The following is a 19,380-nucleotide window of genomic DNA, read 5'->3' as shown; positions in this document are numbered from 1 at the left end:
TAACGCCATGTAGCGCTCTATATGAAAATCAGTGACTGTGCTGTGTGCAGTCTGTGGCTGGTTTTCATTGTTGGAATTTGCTATTGTAGTGTTGGGCAGTTGGGTGTTAACAGCGCGTAGCGTTGCGCAGTTGGAGGTGAGCCGCCAGCAGTGGTGGATGTGGGGAGAGAGATGGCGGAGTTTTTAGAGCGGATGATCTGGACGTGTATCCATCAGACACAGTAAATTTGTAAGAGTGGATGTCATGAACTGATATATATATTATGACTTTTGAACACTATTAAGGTTAACAGATTGTTTGTTCTTTATCAAAATCTTTAATTTGCTAACTATGTCTATCAGTAGTTAGTCCCTTCAGTAGATAGAATCATTTATTTGGCTGGCAGTAATGGCATTCGCTGTATTGCAGTAGTTCGAGTAACGAAGATTTTTGTGTGGTAAGTGACTCATGAAAGGTATAGGTTATTGTTAGTCAGGGCATTCTTTTGTAGGGATTTTTGAAAGTCAGATTGCGTTGCGCTAAAAAATATTGTGTGTCAGTTTAGTGTTGATCAGAATAAGCAAAGAGCAAATTGTCTGAGTACGTTCAGTTCTGCTCAGCTGTTTGAAAATCAAATATCGTAAAGACACAAGATCAAATCGATCTTCAGGCCTCCAACGAAAATACGTCAATTGCTGAGACCAGTTAAAGACGCTGTAGGTCTCAGAACACCTGGAGTTTAAGAAATACCTTGAGTGTGGCCAGAAGTACATCGGACAAACAGTGCGCACTGTGGAACAACGCAGGAAAGAACATGAGAGGTATTATCGCCTACGCTATCCAGAGAAATCTGCGTTAGCTGAGCATGCGTTAGAAAACGGTCACCACATAAAATTTGACGATACCTCTGTCGTGGCTCGCACTAACGGCTTCTGGGACAGTTTAATACAGGAAGCTATTAAAATAAAAATTACCACAAACACCCAGCTCAGCGCTGCGTGGGATCCAGCGATCGCGCAGTTGAAGAGGGCACATCGAAAGCCGACTCAAAACGTGCCCATATATGGCAATGTCACGGGCACCAGTGACGTCACAGCCGGCAGCTAGCGTATATAAGGGAGCACCAACAGCCCACTGGCAGTCATAATACTTGACAATGGCCAAGGAGTGCTTGGCCGAAAGCTCGTGTAGTTTTAACCAATTGACGCGGTTGGAAACCCGAGAACATTTTACTCAAATAACGTAAGGGGTAAACTATCAGCACAGTCATTTATAATTTTTCTAAGGGGACGTTTCAGTGTTACAAAATTTAGGTTTACCTGAGGTGACCATGAACTGGAAACAGACGCCTAGTGCGCCGCGGATTTCCTTCTCGGAGATCTCTCCAGTGTAGACAGGACAGGCTGTGCAGAAGGCGCCACCACAGAAGCCAGTGATGAAGCGGCCCACAAGCAGGACCCACGCGTCCTTGCAGAAGGAGAGAAGCATCCAGCCGAGCACGAAGGGCGGCGCCAGGCAGAGCAGAGGCAGCCTCCTGCCCACCCTGTCCAGCGTGAAGGACCCCATCACCATGGCAGCCAGTGCGCCCAGCGGCATGATCCCGCCACACCACGAGACGGTCTCTTCTGACAGCTCCAGCTCTTTCTCCAGGAGGGGGCCTGCGGGCGACGACCAGCCCAGCACGGTACCCAGACAGAAGCCGCCCAGAGTCGCTGCAGCAAACACTCAGTGTTACCTGCAAATCAACTGAACGTCCAGCTGGGTAAGAGAGCCAACAAGAACATACACTACTAGCCATTAAAATTGCTACACCACGAAGATGACGTGCTACAGACGCAAAATTTAACCGACAGGAAGAAGATCCTGTGATATGCAAATGATTAGCTTTTCAGAGCATTCACACAAGGTTGGTGCCGGTGGCGACACCTAAAACGTGCAGACATGAGGAAAGTTTCCAACTGATTTCTCCTACACAAACAGCAGTTGACCGGCATTGCCTGGTGAAAGTCTGTTGTGATGCCTCGTGTAAGGAGGAGAAATGCGTACCATCACGTTTCCGACTTTGATAAATGTCGGATTGTAGCCTATCGCGATTGCGGTTTATCGCATTATGACACTGCTGCTCGCGTTGCTCGAGATCCAGTGACTGTTAGCAGAATATGGAATCGGTGGGTTCAGGAGGGTAATACGGAGCGCCGTGCTGGATCCCAACGGCCTCGTATCACTAGCAGTCGAGATCACAGTCATCTTATCCGCATGGCTGTAACTGATCGTGCAGCCACGTCTCGATCCCTGAGTCAACAGATGGGACGTTTGCAAGACAACAACCATCTGCACGAACAGTTCGACGACGTTTGCAGCAGCATGGACTATCAGCTAGGAGACCATGGCAGCGGTTACCCTTGACGCTGCGTCACAGACAGGAGCGCCTGCGATGGCGTGCTCAACGACAAACCTGGGTGCACGAATGGCAAAACGTCACTTTTTCGGATGAATCCAGGTTCTGTTTACAGTATCATGATGGTCGCATCCGTGTTTGGCGACATCACGGTGAACGCACATTGAAAGCGCGTATTCGTCATCGCCGTACTGGCGTATCACCCGGCCTGATGGTATGGGGTGCCATTGGTTACACGTCCCGGTCACGTCTTGTTCTCATTGACGGCACTTTGAACAGTGGACGTTACATTTCAGATGTGTTACGACCCGTGGCTCTACCCTTCATTTCGATCCCTGCGAAACCCTACATTTCAGCAGGATAATGCACGACCGCATGTTGCAGGTCCTGTACGGGCGTTTCTGGATACAGAAAATGTTCGACTGACGCCCTGGCCAGCACATTCTCCAGGTCTTTCACCACTTGGAAACGTCTGGTCAATGGTGCCCGAGCAACTGGCTCGTCACAATACGCCAGTCACTACTCTTCATGAACTGTAGTATCGTGTTGAAGCTGCATGGGCAGTTGTACCTGTACACGCCATCCGAGCTCTGTTTGACTCAATGCCCAGGCGTATGAAGGCCGTTATTACGGCCAGAGGTGGTTCTTCTGGGTACTGATTTCTCAGGATCTATGCACCCAAATTGCGTCAAAATGTAATCACATGTCATTTCTAGTATAATATATTTCTCCAATGAATACCCGTTTGTCATCTGCATTTCTTCTTGGTGCAGCAATTTTAATCGCCAGTAGTGTACATTTTGTGTCATCTATGGGACAGCAGAAAGTCTATTATCCGATCACACACCTCAGTGCTTCACCCTGGCAAGAGACTAAGTGCTCTCGTTAGATGGCTGGGCATCAAGTGATGGCCAACCAAACATGGTGCTTAGCGAGAAACTGCCTAAAGTACGGGCAGAAAATACAATGTTCCGTCTACAGGCCGTTGTAATGAACACTCATGTTAAGAAAGAACAGAACACCTCGAACAGCTGAAATAGGACGTTCATATTCACACGACATATACTTCAGAAATGATTAGCATTTCAGTGACCTCGCTTCAGCATGTATTCTGTTGCCTTGTAAGCACATTGTGCGCCACGGGCCCTGATACGTGGTGACATCCGCGCATATAACGAGCGCATGGCATCCTGTGGTATAGCCATCCATGCAACACTCACCTGGTTCCAAAATTCATCTGTGGTGGTTGGCATTGGGTCACAATGCTGCACCTGTCGTTTCACTGTATCCCATTTATTTTCGACATTTTGGGACAAGACTGGTGATCTGGCGGGCCACGGCAAAAAGCTGACATTCCATGACACGAAGAAGGCAAGCGTTCATGCAGCAGCATGTGGTCGTGCATGGTGTTGCTGAAAATTGGCACCTGGTGTGTTGCGCAGAAAGGGTATTGCCACAGCTTGCGAAATGTCATTCACGTAGGTCACACTGGTCACAGTGCCTTGGACACGCACCAACTGTGATTTGTGGTTGCACCCAACAGCACCCCACACCGTTAGGCTTCGAGTTGGCGCTGTATGTCTTGTGCGAATGCAGTCACTATGATGCCATTCTCTCTGTCTGTGCCGAACCAGAATGTGGCCATCATTTTCAAACAAACATAACCTGGAATAATCCGAAGACACTATCTGATGCCATTCGTGTCCTCCGTGAGGTCACCGAGCGAGATGGCATAGTGATTAATCCACTGGAGATTAGATTAGATTAGGTTAGTTTTTCGTTCCATAGATCCGTGCTGAGGAGATCATCGTGGATGTGGAACATGTCAAATGTTTTTTAAGCTGAAATAACAATACTAATAGTATGAGTATATACAATACATTATTTTTTTAAGCTGAAATAACTATACTACTAGTATGAGTGTATACAATAAATCATTTGTTTCTTTTAAAAAATTCATCAATGGAGTAGAAGGAGTTGGCCACTAGTCAGTCTTTCAGGCTCCTTTTAAACTGATCTTTATTTGTAACTAAATTTTTTATGTTTGCTGGAAAATTATTGAAGATGAGTGTTCCTGAGTAGTGGACCCCTTTTTGAACTAAAGTAAGTGCTTTTAAGTCCTTGTGCAGATCATTTTTGTTCCTGGTATTGTATGTATGAACTGAGCTGTTTGTTGGAAAAAGAGATATATTATTTAGGACAAATTTCATTAAGGAGTAAATATACTGAGAGGCATTAGTTAGTATACTCAGTTCTTTGAAGAGGTTTCTACAGGACGTCAGTGAATTTAGTCCACAAATAATACGTATTACACGCTTTTGGACTCTGAAAACTTTTGTTTGACTTGAAGAGTTACCCAAAAATATTATACCATATGACATTATGGAATGAAAGTAGGCAAAGTACGCAAGTTTTTCATTAGTTAGTATACTCAGTTCTTTGAAGAGGTTTCTAAAGGACGTCTGTGAATTTAGTCCACAAATAATACGTATTACACGCTTTTGGACTCTGAAAACTTTTGTTTGACTTGAAGAGTTACCCAAAAATATTATACCATATGACATTATGGAATGAAAGTAGGCAAAGTACGCAAGTTTTTCATTTTTATGTCACCTATGTCTGCTAACACTCGAATTGCAACACTGTAATTCGGAAGGATGACAGTTCAATCCTGCGTCCGGCCATCCTGATTGGGGGTTTCCGTGATTTCCCTAAATCGCTTAGGGCAAATACAGGGATGGTTCCTTTGAAAGGGCACGGCCGACTTTCTTCCCCATCCTTCCCTAATCCGACGAGACCGATGACGTCGCTGTTTGGTCTCCATCCCCCAAATCAACCCAACCCAGTGACGTTCCATATGGTGGGTCTAACCCCCTCATCTCGTATAGGATACCTAAAGGATGCTCCATTCTCGGAATGCTATACAACAATTCAAGCATATTAAATTAGTAGTTTTATTTCTATAAATCAGATAGACAATACTTAACTTTAATGCACAAAGGTGTCGCAAGGGACGGGCGACGTGCAACGTAAATCCCAATCCTTGCTATACACAATGTTCAAACAAGCAAGACTGTCACACGGTTTGTTTATCACTGCTAACTGTTCTTGTAGCACTCTCTGCTAGGCCGTGCTGTGCTCTGCGAATACGTTCCACTAATGTCCGCTACTGAGCACTAGTGTCCGCTAACGTCCGCTCGAGGCTGGCATAGGCGGCAGCTTTTATTCGCTTCTTGTAGGTGTCGCTCCTGTCGTGGCACGGTCCTGATCAGCGCACCATTGGGCGACGTCGTTTCACCTCCGTCTCTGATCTTGCGTTCTTCGTCGTCGTTCCAGCGCCAGAACATTCCTCCCCCTAAAGCGACGGACCGTCGTCTTTTAGGGAGTGCGACCACGGCGGGAGGATGCAGGATGGAGACTCACAATGTGACACCTTTCAAACTCGGCAGGTGCTGATAACTCCATCTCACACGTGTGTGGGCGCAACGTCGGGCCGGAAGCTGTGGTTGCAGGGGACGTCAAGCCTCTGGCGGTACCCCGCCATCCGGCCTGCGCTCTGGAGGAATCGTCCCCCAGAAAACGACCAGAGGGGTACGTTTCCACCTCCTGTTTCCATGAACCAGATGAAGAAGGTTGCGACTGCTGCATTGTGGGCGAGTCCAGCTCCATCGGTAGAACGAGAGGAGGCGAAGGCTCCGTCTCCATGGGATCGTCCCGCGGTGTGGTAGTGAAACCCTCTATCGTCTGCTGTGGCCGCGTTGCCCTCTGAACCAGTGAAACTGGGGGTAGAGAAACTGAAAGATCATCGTGGACACGACAGAGGCGAAGTTGATTTTTATGGCAGCGCTGTAAGCCATCGAGATCTGAAATAAGGAACATGCAAGCGCAAAGTACACGGACGATCTTGCCTCGCACCCACCGTCTGCTGTCGCTGAAAACACTCTAAAAGACAATATCATGCGACACGAAGCGATACTTGCGGCCTTCCTTCGGCACCGGATGCTAAGGAGGATGGAGCAGGTCTTCAGTGTCCGATGGCGGCGGCCGTGAAGCAATTCCGCCATTGATGGTCCATCTCGTGGGTGCGAGCGATATGAGGCCAGAAACAGTGTTTGATCCCTGGTGTGTGCGGACCAAAGTTTGGCCATCCGCTGCTTGAATGTCCTGACAAAACGTTCCGCTTCGCCGTTTGACTGTGGATGGAATAGTGCACTAGTTAGATGCCGTATGCCATTGCGTTCACAGAAGGTTTCAAATTCATTTGAAGTGAACTGTGGTCCGTTGTCTGACACTATTACTTCAGGTAAACCTTCTAGACAAAAGATCGATGGCACCTGAATTGTGCTACGTGACGCTGTCGAGTTCATTGGCACAGCAAAAGGGAAGATGCTATACGAGTCAACCACAATCAACCAGCGGGTGTTCCGAAATGGTCCCGCAAAGTCTATGTAAACATATTGCCGTGGTGATTGCGACTTAGGCCAGGCAGAGAATTTCTATGGCGGAGCGGACTGATTTTCCGCACATGCGTGACACTGTGACGTCATTGTTCTATTTGGGCGTCCATACCCTACCAAGTACAATGCCGACGCGCTACCTGTTACGTACTAACAACCCACCCTCCCCCCCCCCCCCCCCGTGTCCATGGTGAAGTAACTGTGTAACTGTATCACTTCTCTTGTAAAGCGCCGACCGGGGTGACCGAGCGGTTCTAGGCGCTAAAGTCTGGAACCGCGAGACCGCTACGGTCGCAGGTTCGAATCCTGCCTCGGGCGTGGACGTATATGATGTCCTTAGGTTAGTTAGGTTAAAGTAGTTCTAAGTTCTAAGGGACTGATGACCTTAGATGTTAAGTCCCATAGTGCTCAGAGCCATTTGAACCTCTTTTTTTTTTTTTTTTCAAAGCTTTTGGGGTCAACAAACGTGATTGGCCACTGTCGCTCTGAACAACAATCACACCTGTCTATACAGCGAGGCTATGCCGACGTACAAAGTATCGGCGTACTAAGGAATTCTCTATGTAATGCAAGGAACGAGGCCAAGATGTGCGAATGTAGTTGAGCAAAATGTTCAAATCTGGATCAGCTGTACAATTTTATTATAGTTCAGCGGAAAAGATTTAAGCAATTTAGAATCCTGAGCATTGATGTGACAGCAAAATGCAGCAGAAGCGTCTAAGTCTGTATCAGAACCAATCGAAAAACGTGAAAGCTCGTCCGCATTACCATGTTGAGCCGCCGGACGATACACAATCTCGTACTGGTATTGAAACAACGACGAAGCCCATCTTTGCAATTTTTGGGCAGTTCGTACAGGAACCTGTTTCGTCGAATGAAACAAGGACTGCAAAGGCTTGTGATCCGTTACTAAGTAGAATTTTCCGCCATATGGGTACTGATGAAATTTGGTGACACCGTACACAATAGCCAAGCCTCTTCTTCAATTTGTGAGTAGTTACACTGAGCTTTGGACAACACTTTTGATGCGAAACCGATAGGTCTGTCTTTATCATCAATTCTGTGCGAAAACAATGCACCAATTCCGTAAGAGGAAGCGTCAACTTGCAATACAACTGGTTTGTCAGCATCAAAGTAAACTAAGCAGCGATCACTGAGAAATGCATCTCTAAATTTTTGTGAAGCTACCTGCCACTCATCTGTCCAGACAAAGGCGACATTCTTGAGACGCAAGCGATGCAATGGAGCTGCGATTAATGCAGCATTCGGTATTAACCAAATATAATAGTTCATTTTTCCTAAAACGTACTGCAATTCTGTGATACTGCGAGGAACTGGAAACTCTCATATGGCTAAGATATGCGACTGAAGAGGATGTACACCTTGACTGTTTATGACATAACCAAGATACTGCAAATCAGGTTTAAAAGATCACACTTGTCCAGTCTACACTTTAGTCCTGCATCAGATAATTAACGAAAAATTTTAAATATGTTCTTCAGGGGTATGACGTACTACTACAATATCGTCCAAATAGTTTGAACAGTTTGGCACTTGTGCAGTCAGCTGTTCCAAATACGGTTGGAAAATGGCGGGTGCGGAAGCACTGTCAAAAGACAAAAGCAAATATTTTTAACAAGCCCTAACGAGTATTTACTTACTACGCACACTTTTTGAGAGTCTTCATAGAGCGGTATTTGAAGATATGCGTCAAGCAAATCAATTTTTGAGAAGTAGCGTCCAGCGCCTAATTTGTCCATGAGATCATCTGGGCGTGGCAATTGATAAGTATTAATCACAGTTTGTGGGTTGACTGTAGACTTAAATACACTATATGATCAAAAGTATCCTGACACACCCAAAAGCATACGTTTTTCATATTAGGTGCATTGAGCTGCCACCTACTGCCAGGTCCATATCAGCGACCTCAGTAGTCATTAGACTCGTGAGAGTAGAATGGGGCGCTCCGCAGAACTCACGGACTTCGAACGTGATCGGGTGATCGTGTGTCACTTGTGTCATACGCCCGTGCGTGAGATTTTCACACTCCTAAACATTCCTAAGTCCACTGTTTCCGATGTAAGAGTCAAGTGGAAACGTGAAGGGAAACGTACAAATGGTTCAAATGGCTCTGAGCACTATTGGACTTAACATCTGTCCCCTAGAACTCAGAACTACTTAAACCTAACTAACCTAAGGACATCACACACATCCATTCCCGAGGCAGGATTCGAACCTGCGACCGTAGCGATTGCACGGTTCCAGACTGAAGCGCCTAGACCGCGGACACGTACAGCACAAAAGCGTACAAGCCGACCTCATCTGTTGATGGACAAAGACAGCCGACAGTAGAAGAGGGTCGTAATGTGTAATAGGCAGACATCTACCTAGACCGTCACACAGGAATTCCAAACTGCATGACGATCCACTGCAAGCACTACGACAGTTAAAAAGTTGGATTTCATGGTCGAGCGGCTGTTCATAAGCCACACATCACGTCGGTAAATGCCAAACGACGCCTCGCTTGGTGTAAGGAGCTTAAACATTGGACGATTGAACAGTGGAAAAACGTTGTGTGGATGGACGAATCACGGTATGGCGATCCGATGGCAGGGTGCGGGTGTGGAGAATTCCCGGTGAACGTCATCTGCCAGCGTGTGTAGTGCCAACAGTAAAATTCGGAGTCGGTGGTGTTATGGTGTGGTCGTGTTTTTCATGGAGGGCCCTTGCACCCCTGGTTGATTTGCGTGGTACTATCACAGAACAGGCCTACATTGATGTTTTAAGCACCTTCTTGCTTCTCACTGTTGAAGAACAATTCGGGGATGGCGACTGCATCTTTCAACATAATCGACCACCTGCTCATAATGCACGGCCTGTGGCCGAGTGGTTACACGCAATAACATCCCTGTAATGGAGCGACCTGCACAGAGTCCTGACCTGATTCTTACATAACACCGTTGGGATATTTTGGAACGCCGAATTCGTGCCAGGCCTCACCGACCGACATCGATACCTCTCCTCAGTGCAGCACTCCGTGAAGAATGGGCTGCCATTCCCCAAGAAACTTTTCAGCACCTGGTTGAACGTATGCCTGCGAGAGTGGAAGCTGTCATCAAGGCTAACAGTTGGCCAACACCATACTGAATTCCAGCATTACCGATGGAGGGCTCCACGAACTTGTAAGTCATTTTCAGCCAGGTATTCGGATACTTTTGATCACATAGTGTAGTTATTTTTGTATGCGTCTGGACTGTGGGACACTTGATGTGAATGTGGAGAGGTGACATTCCGGACGAAAATGTGTGAGTATGGGTTCCGTGCGGCGTTACAGCTAGCTGCGCGGGTCTTCAAAATGGTTTAAATGGCTCTGAGCACTATGCAACTTAACTTCTGAGGTCATCAGTCGCCTAGAACTTAGAACTAGTTAAACCTAACTAACCTAAGGACATCACACACATCCATGCCCGAGGCAGGATTCGAACCTGCGACCGTAGCGGTCGCTCGGTTCCAGACTGTAGCGCCTAGAACCGCACGGCGATAATATGAAACGAGATGCCTTTCTCTGAACCTTTTCGATGTTCTCCGTCAATGCCATTTAGTAAGGTTCTCATACCACACAACAGTACTCTAGCAGAGGGCGGACAAGCGTAGTGTAGGTAGTGTCTTTAGTGTGTTTGTTGCAGCCTCTAAGTGTCCTGGCAATAAATGCAGTCTTTGGGGTTCGCATTCCCCACAACACTATCTGTATGGTCGTTCCATTTTAAGTTATTCGTAATTCTCATCGCCAGATATTCGTGTTACTTATAACGTAAGTGGATTCTTATCAGCACTCATATGCATATCCTCAACGCTTTAGTGTCACCTGCACTTTAACAACATCTAGATTTCTTATATAAATCATTGATCTTATGATGACTTTACTAGACGGTAAGTGACTGAATCACCTGCAAACGATCTAAGATCGTCTCCCAAATAATTTATTCAGATTACGAACAGCAGCGAGCCTTTAATATTTCCCTGACGATCGCCAAATATCACTCCTCCTTTTCTCGATTACTCTCTGTCAGTTACTACTAACTGCGACCTTTGTGACAGGAAATCACGAATCCAGTCGCCCAATTGAGACGATACTCCATAGGAACGCAATTTGATTAGAAGTCGCTTATGAGGAATCGTATCAAAAGCCTCCTGGAAATCTAGAAATACGGAGTACGCGAAGGAACTTGCCCCCCTTCTTGCAGCGGTGTACCGTAGGTCTCTAGAAGAGCGCAGCATTCCAAAAGATTGGAAAAGGGCACAGGTCACCCACGTTTTCAAGAAGGGACGTCGAACATGTGCAGAACTATAGACCTATATCCTAACGTCGATCATTTGTAGAATTTTGGAACACGTATTATGTTCGAGTATAACGACTTTTCTCTCGTGCGGTAGCGTTCTCGCTTCCCAGGCCCGGGTTCCCGGGTTCGATTCCCGGCGGGGTCAGGGATTTTCTCTGCCTCGTGATGACTGGGTGTTGTGTGATGTCCTTAGGTTAGTTAGGTTTAAGTAGTTCTAAGTTCTAGGGGACTGATGACCATAGATGTTAAGTCCTATAGTGCTCAGAGCCATTTGAAGCATATTGAACGACTTTTCTGGAGGCTAGAAATCTACTCTGTAGGAATCAGCATGGGTTTCGAAAAAGACGATCGTGTGAAACCCACCTCGCGCTATTCGTCCACGAGACTCGGAGGGCCATAGACACGGGTTCCCAGGTAAATGCACTGTTTCTTGACTTCCGCAAGGCGTTTGATACAGCTCCCCACAGACGTTTAATGAACAAAGTAAGAGCATATGGACTATCAAACTAATTGCGTGATTGGATTGAAGAGTTCCTAGATAACAGAACGCAGCATGTCATTCTCAATGGAGAGAAGTCTTCCGAAGTAAGAGTGATTTCAGGTGTGCCGCAGGGGAGTGTCGTAGGACCATTACTATTCACAATATATATAAATGATCTTGTGGATAACATCGAAAGTTCACTGAGGCTTTTTGAGGATGATGCTGTAGTACAGTATATCGAGAGGTTGTAACAATGGAAAATTGTACTGAAATGCAGGAGGATCTGCAACGAATTGACGCATGGCGCAGGGAATGGCAATTGAATCTCAATGTAGACAAGTGTAATGTGCTGCGAATACACAGAAAGAAAGATCCTTTATCATTAAGCTACAATATCGCAGGTCAGCAGCTGGAATCAGTTAATTCCATAAATTTTCTGGGAGTAGGCATTAGGAGTGATTTAAAATGGAATGACCATATAAAATTAATCGTCGGTAAAGCAGATGCCAGACTGAGATTCACTGGAAGATTCCTAAGGAAATGCAGTCTGAAAACAAAGGAAGTAGGTTACAGTACACTTGTTCGCCCACTGCTTGAATACTGCTCACCGGTGTGGGATCCATACCAGATACGGGGAGAGCAGCGCACTTCGTTACAGAATCATTTAGTAATCTCGAAAGCGATACGGAGATGATAGATAAACTCCAGTGGCAGACTCTGCAAGAGAGACGCTCAGTAGCTCGGTACGGACTTTCGTTGAAGTTTCGAGAACACGCCTTCACCGAGGAGTCAAGCAGTATATTGCTCCCTCCTACGTATATCTCACGAAGAGACCATGAGGATAAAATCAGAGAGGTTAGAGCCCACACAGAGGCATACCGACAATCTTTCTTTCCACGAACAATACGAGACTGGAATAGAAGGGAGAACCGACAGAGGTACTCAAGGTACCCTCCGCCACACATCGTCAGGTGGCTCACGGAGTATGGATGTAGATGCAGATGTTGATTCTCTGTTGATAGAACTCATTACTTCACCAGTGTAAAGAGACAGTTGTATTTCACAAGAACGGTGTTTTCTCAATCCATGCTGTGAGTCAATAAGTCATTTTCTTCGAGGTACTGCTTGCAGTAGCCCGAAAATTTGAACTGGCGGAGAGCACACAGGCACTGTTCTAAACACACAGCCCGCGGAGTGATATCAGCTTGATTCTTGGACAGCATGTGATTCGCAAAGCTAAAGTAGTGCTTCCGATTCTGGCATTGCTGTCGCACGTTTTTGTGATGCTGTCTGGGGTACCATTTCAGAAGAGGCCACCTATGTTCGAAGTCAACCTGCAATAACCACTAACAGATGGCAGAAGGCAGCAGTAGCAGTGAAGGGTATACAAAGCATGTCGGGAAACTGTGGGGCCCAGGCCGGAAACAGTACGACCTTGTCATAATGAGAAAACAGAACGATTTTCTAACGTCCAAAAGAGCATGATCACTGGCTTTCAGACAGAGAGTGAAAGCATTTCCCAAACGGCTGAGTCTGTAAGCTTTTGATGTGCCACTGTGGTAAAAATATACCGAGCATGACAACAGTGGTGCACCACAGGGCACAGATGACAGGAGTGAACGGAATGTAGCGGCACCATCGCTTAGGATAAGGAAAGTTAGTTTTGTGCAGTATTCTGAGCACAAGTTACGGCCAGGTGCAGGCTGAATCGCAGTGAGTTATGCATACCAACAGTAGAATAGAGGCCACAGAGCCGTCAAATTGCTGAAAGCGTATACATAGAAATTTTGCATGTCGCAAATCACAGCCAGAAGGGACCCACTGGCCAACCTAGCGTGTTATGATTACGTGACGCGAAGTGACACATACGGCAAAACAGAGGTGCACAGCCACATATAAGTGGGTGTGGGTTTCTAACGAGATTCATTCAAGTGTGGCTGCTCTGCTGGACAGTGGGGCGTGTCAAAACACCAGCTACATGCAGCAACAGATGGGACGCAAGCGTCCAAGTCCACGGTGGGTAGTTGGTTCGACCCTCTGAGGCCGACGTGGGGTCCCTAGGCAGCCAGCCTGCAGCAGGACACTCTTTGGCTCACTACCAAGGGCAGTCTCCCGGGCTCCAACATGCACCAGTGACATCCGGGATGAGGGTCGCAGATTCAGCCACGGATCACAGGTGCTTGTTGTCGCCGCATCCTAAGCCACACTGGCGAGCGAACATGGTGCTGACCATCTTGCAGCTGTCAGTGGGCTGCTCGGCGGCTCCTCAGAGTGACACGGAGGCAACAAGGATGGGGACACTTGAGTCAGCAGCCAGCGCATCCTGACGCCAGTGGAATTCCATGGCTGGCCAAGGCTGGCTTGACACAGCATTGCATTGCACGGGCCACTGGGGCGCTTCCTCAGCATTGTGGGGCCCAGTGACGCAGACTGAGAGGAAGAGGGACACTGTAGCTGGAAACAATAAATCACGTAGAAGGCTCAAGCTAATCTTAATACGGTGCCCTCTACCTCTTCCCGCCTCATTTGGTCATCCTGATACATTCTGTGGCAGAAGTTGCCACTACAGACGGGTGCGGAGATCTGTACGGGCGAATAGACGTGCAACTGTTGCGCAACCCATCACCCAGATGAACCTAGGAGCTACCCACAGTTTCCCCTCAATGACCACTACGCAAACGTTGCTGTGCATGGACCTCCGTAGCAGGCACGTGGTTCATGCACCCAAGCTGACTGCTGTTCTTTGCGACGGAACTTACGCCAATACCGCAAATGGACATCCACTGAGTGGCGAATGGTAGCCTTTCTGTTCGCAACATTCTCTGGGTGATGTAGTTCTGGAAGGCACAATGGATCAACACAAGTATGCACCTGTCCTTGGGGACCATGTCCAACCCTACATGCAATTTGTTTTTCCTCAGCAAGATAGCATCTACAAGTAGAACACTGCAAAGTGTCATACAGCTTGCAATGCACGTGCGTGATTCGAAGAACAGCATAATGAGTTTACAGTACTCTCTTGCCGATCAGACTCTCCGGACACTTACCCAGTCGAGAACCTGTGGACAACTTCGATCGGGCTGTTCGTGCCATGGATCCTCAACCGCGAAACCTAGCGCAGCTGGCTAAAACACTGGCGTTGGCATGGCCCCATATCCATGTCGGTAACTTTTAGAACCTCATTGACTCTCTTTCTGCACTCCTCGTAGCGATCGGCACTGCAAAAGGTGGTTATTCGGGCTTTTGACGGGTGGTCACATTGATGTGACTGCTCAGTGTATACCAGTCACATCATCCCTCTGTGACGACTTTGAATTAATTATTTTATACACTATGTGATCAAAAGTATCCGGGCATGTGGCTGGAAATGACTTACAAGTTCTTGGCGCTGTCCATCAGTAAAGCCGAAATTCAGTATTGTGTTGACCCACCCTTAGCCTTGATGACAGCTTCCACTCTCGCAGGTATACGTTCAATCATGTGCTGGAAGGTTTGTTGGGGAATGGTTCAAATGGCTCTGAGCACTATGGGACTTAACTTCTGTGATCATCAGTCCCCTAGAACTTAGAACTACTTAAACCTAACTAACCTAAGGACATCACAAACATCCATGCCCGAGGCAGGATTCGAACCTGCGACCGTAGCGGTCTCGCGGTCCCAGACTGTAGCGCCCTGGCCGGCTGTTGGGGAATGACAGCCCATTCTTCACAGAGTAATGCACTGAGGGGAGGTATAGATGTCAGTCGCTGAGGCCTGGCACGAACCTCCCAAAGGTGTTCAGTAGGATTCAGGTCAGGACTACGTGCAGGTCAGTCCATTTCAGGGATACAATTGTCGTATAACGACTCCGCCACAGGCCGTGCATTATGATCAGGTCGATCGTGTTGAAAGATACAGCCGCCATCACCGAACTGTTCTTCAACAGTGGAAGAAGGTGCTTAAAACATCAATGTAGGCCTGTGCTATGATAGTCCCAAACAAAACAACAAGGGGTGCAAGCCCCCTCCATGAAAAATAGGACCACACCACAACATCACCGCCTCCGAATTTTGCTGTTGACACTACACACGCCGGCACATGACGTCCACCGGACATTCGCCATACCCACACCCTGCCATCGGATCGCGACATTGTGTACCATGATTCGTCACTCCACACAACGTTTTTCCACTCTTCAGTCGTCCAATGTTTACGCTCCTTACACCAAGCGAGGCGTGTTTGGCATTTACCAGCGTGATGGTTGGCTAATGCACAGCCGCTCGACCATGAAATCCAAGTTTTATCACCTCCCGCGTAACTGTCATAGTACTTGCTGTGGATCCTGATGCAGTTTGGAATTCTTATGTGATGGTCTAGATACATGTCTGCCTATTACACATTGCGACCCTATTCAACTACTGGCGGTCTCTGTCAGTCAACAGACGAGGTCGGCCTGTACGCTTTTGTGCCGTACGTGTCCCTTCATCTATCCCCTTGACTATCACATCGGGAACAGTGGACCTAGGGATACTCACGAATGTGGAAATCTCGCGTACAGACGTATGACACAAGTGACACCCAATCACCTGACCACGTTCGAAGGCCGTGAGTTCCGCAGAACACCCCATTCTGCTCTCGCGACGTCTAATGACTGTTGAGGTCGCTGATGTGGAGTACCTGGCAGTAGGTGGCAGCACAATGCACCTAATATGAAAAACGTATGTTTTTGGGTGTTTCCGGATACTTTTGATCACATAGTGTGTTACTTAAGACCATTTCTTTTCTGTTGTAGCTGGCCTAACAGAAAAATCTGATTGGAAACGGTCTGCTGCAGTCGCTTGGTATCGTTCCAGATACTAGAACGTCAAGATGCATAGAAAATATGCCCAGTAATCAGAACAATAAAGATGGGATTCCGTTGCGAATGGACTAGCCACATGACTGCCTTACGTAGAGGGACGTTTGATTACCTCATACAGAAATGATTATGCGATTAGACTGACCACATGATTACTTTATCCGACCTTTGTTGTCATCACTTGTGATGCCTTACTTGAAATAAATAGACTTAATATTTCCGCAGTGTATCTGAAAATTATAGCACAGTACTTTCGCGTATCCGCTTCACAACCAAATTATAGTGTTAACCTGAAAAAGTGGTAACACAACGTACGTACATACCCGATAGAGCGGCGAACAGCTGAGGCAGCCTCCTCCTAATCAAAGAAGGTTTGTCCATGACTGCCACAGTGATTAACTCCTTTTTTTCACTGTCTGAAACAGATATTACACACTCCTTAAATATCAAATCTGATGGTACAAAGAAGAAAGTTACACTTAACAAATAACAGGCCATAAGATGCTATGATGACTTCTTAACAAATGGACTATGCAATAGTTGTTCTTCAATGAACTGAGAGCAGAAAGTCTCAGTCAGTTTTCTTTTCTTTTTAATTCCAGTGTTTTCTCAGGTTTTCCGTTCTTAAAGTAGTTGTGTTACGGCCGTAGAACAGTAACTTATCGATATACGTCGAGAATAAGAAAAAATAATAAAAAATTAAGATCTCGCAAGGTTTTACATTTTCATTGAAATATTGACAACGTATGTGTGAAAACGCTACACAATTCACCAAAATCTCTCGTTTGCAACTAATTTTTTTTTCCTCTTAACCTTTCCCTTCCTGCAGGACTCGGAACATTGAGCCGGCCGAAGTGGCCGTGCGGTTAAAGGCGCTGCAGTCTGGAACCGCAAGACCGCTACGGTCGCAGGTTCGAATCCTGCCTCGGGCATGGATGTTTGTGTTGTCCTTAGGTTTAACTAGTTCTAAGTTCTAGGGGACTAATGACCTCAGCAGTTGAGTCCCATAGTGCTCAGAGCCATTTGAACCATCGGAACATTGTGGCCCATGGAAAGCATCTATTTGATCTCAAAAATAATTTTGTGCTATCACTATAAGACTGGTCAAAACAGTTGCCTTTTTTTCTTTTTGGAATGTGTTCTTTAATCTCATTGACAACTATATATTGACATTAACCAGTAAAAACATTTACACCACAATGTGTGTGAAAGTTATGTACAACACACTGGTTATGTACGCAAGATAAAACTTTTATGGTTACCTTATGTTTAATAATTTATGATGAACTCTAAGCAAGTAGTTAACTTGCAGATATCCAGAAGTTTGTGAAGCTGTAATGTGAATGGGATATTGTTTATACAGATTGACAAAAAATGTTTCAAATGGCTCTAAGCTCTATGGGACTTAACATCAGAGGTCATCAGTCCCCTGCACTTAGAACTACTTAAACCTAACTAACCTAAGAACATCACACACATCCATGCCCGAGGCAGGATTCGAACCTGCGACCGTAGTCCTGATGTCAACAACAGTTCAAAAAACTTCCGTTATTCATTGCTTACCTATTACGCTATCATCTATAGGGTCCTGTATCTGATGTCTGGTAAATATACACACCGAGGTGACAAAAGTTATGTTCAAAAAATGTTCGAATGTGTGTGAAATCTTATGGGACTTAACTGCTAAGGTCATCAGTCCCTAAGCTTACACACTACATGACCTAAATTATCCTAAGGACAAACACACACACCCATGCCCAAGGGAGGACTCGAACTTCTGCCGGGACCAGCCGCACAACCCATGACTGCAGCCCCAAGACCGCTCGGCTAATCCCGCGTGGCGACAAAAGTTATGAGATAGCGTTATAAAAGAGCCGGGAATTGGCGGAGCTGTCATTTCTACTCATGTGAAAACGTCTCCGACGTGGTTATGGCCGCACGATGGAAATTAACTGACTTTGAACGCCGAATAATGGTTGGAGCTAATGACATGGAACATTCCATTTCAGAAATCGATAAGGATTTCGATATTCGAAGATCAACGGTGGCAAGAGGAATACAAGGACAGTTATCCAACAGACGTTAACAGGTACTATCTCGAAATTCAAATTAACGAGAGAAACTTCAGAAGCGTTTCAAATCCATATGGGTGTTCGCCAAGAAAATGGAGTCTCCCCTCTCCTATTTAACATAATTCCGCAAAAATTTGAGAACGTTTCAGAAACATCATAAAAAACATACTCCTAAACAAAACGCCACGGAAAAGATTACAGAAAAATAAAAGATCTTGAGAACGCAAGAGTGAACACGGCTAGCATATGAAGAGAATTGGAGACTCAAGGCGAGCTACGAGAGGAAATCGGCAGTCTCTGTTTCAAAGGAACCATCCCAGTATTCATCCTTATCGATTTAGAGAAACCACTAAAACACAAATATTGATAGCGGGGAACAGATTTGAACCCTGCTCCTCCGAAATGTTTTTAGATGTAGTTTTTTTATCTTAGGTAGGAGAATATGCTCATAAGGTTCTCGTTTTTCTTGCACGTTGCTCAAGAGAGCTTCGAGATTTGTATGTCAAGCAATAAGTAATCATGGTTCGCAGTTGATGTTGGCAGTTCTTTTGAGGATCGATAGGACATTTGTATTTTTACAATCGTCTATGAATGTTTTAATCGGCATTTAAATTGTTATGATAATCACTGACGAAGTGTTTCGTATTACGCTGGTGGCATCATACAGTCGTTTCTATTCATGCACGAAACTTGGTGGTGGTGGTGGTGGTTAGTGTTTAACGTCCCGTCGACAACGAGGTCATTAGAGACGGAGCGCAAGCTCGGGTTAGGGAAGGATTAGGAAGGAAATCGGCCGTGCCCTTTCAAAGGAACCA

The 19,380-nt window shown here is 46.2% G+C and overlaps 1 protein-coding gene across 1 annotated transcript in view; it reads right to left on the bottom strand.

Annotated features, from left to right (window-relative positions):
- LOC124606063 (facilitated trehalose transporter Tret1-like) overlaps window positions 1–16,874 on the bottom strand; it is a 62,332-nt gene extending 45,458 nt beyond the window's left edge. Inside the window, exons 1-2 of the mRNA XM_047138025.1 lie at window positions 16,817–16,874; window positions 1,300–1,692 (exon numbers count right to left, since the gene is read on the bottom strand). Of these exons, the coding sequence (XP_046993981.1) occupies window positions 1,300–1,692; window positions 16,817–16,874 (451 nt within the window). The remainder of the gene's footprint in view (window positions 1–1,299; window positions 1,693–16,816) is intronic.
- Between the last annotated feature and the right edge of the window lie 2,506 nt (window positions 16,875–19,380).

This window comes from Schistocerca americana, chromosome 3 (genome assembly GCF_021461395.2).
Source record: "Schistocerca americana isolate TAMUIC-IGC-003095 chromosome 3, iqSchAmer2.1, whole genome shotgun sequence".
NCBI classification, from domain to species: domain Eukaryota; kingdom Metazoa; phylum Arthropoda; class Insecta; order Orthoptera; family Acrididae; genus Schistocerca; species Schistocerca americana.
Note: the sequence above shows the minus strand (reverse complement) of the source record. Positions and strands in the feature narration are given on the sequence as shown.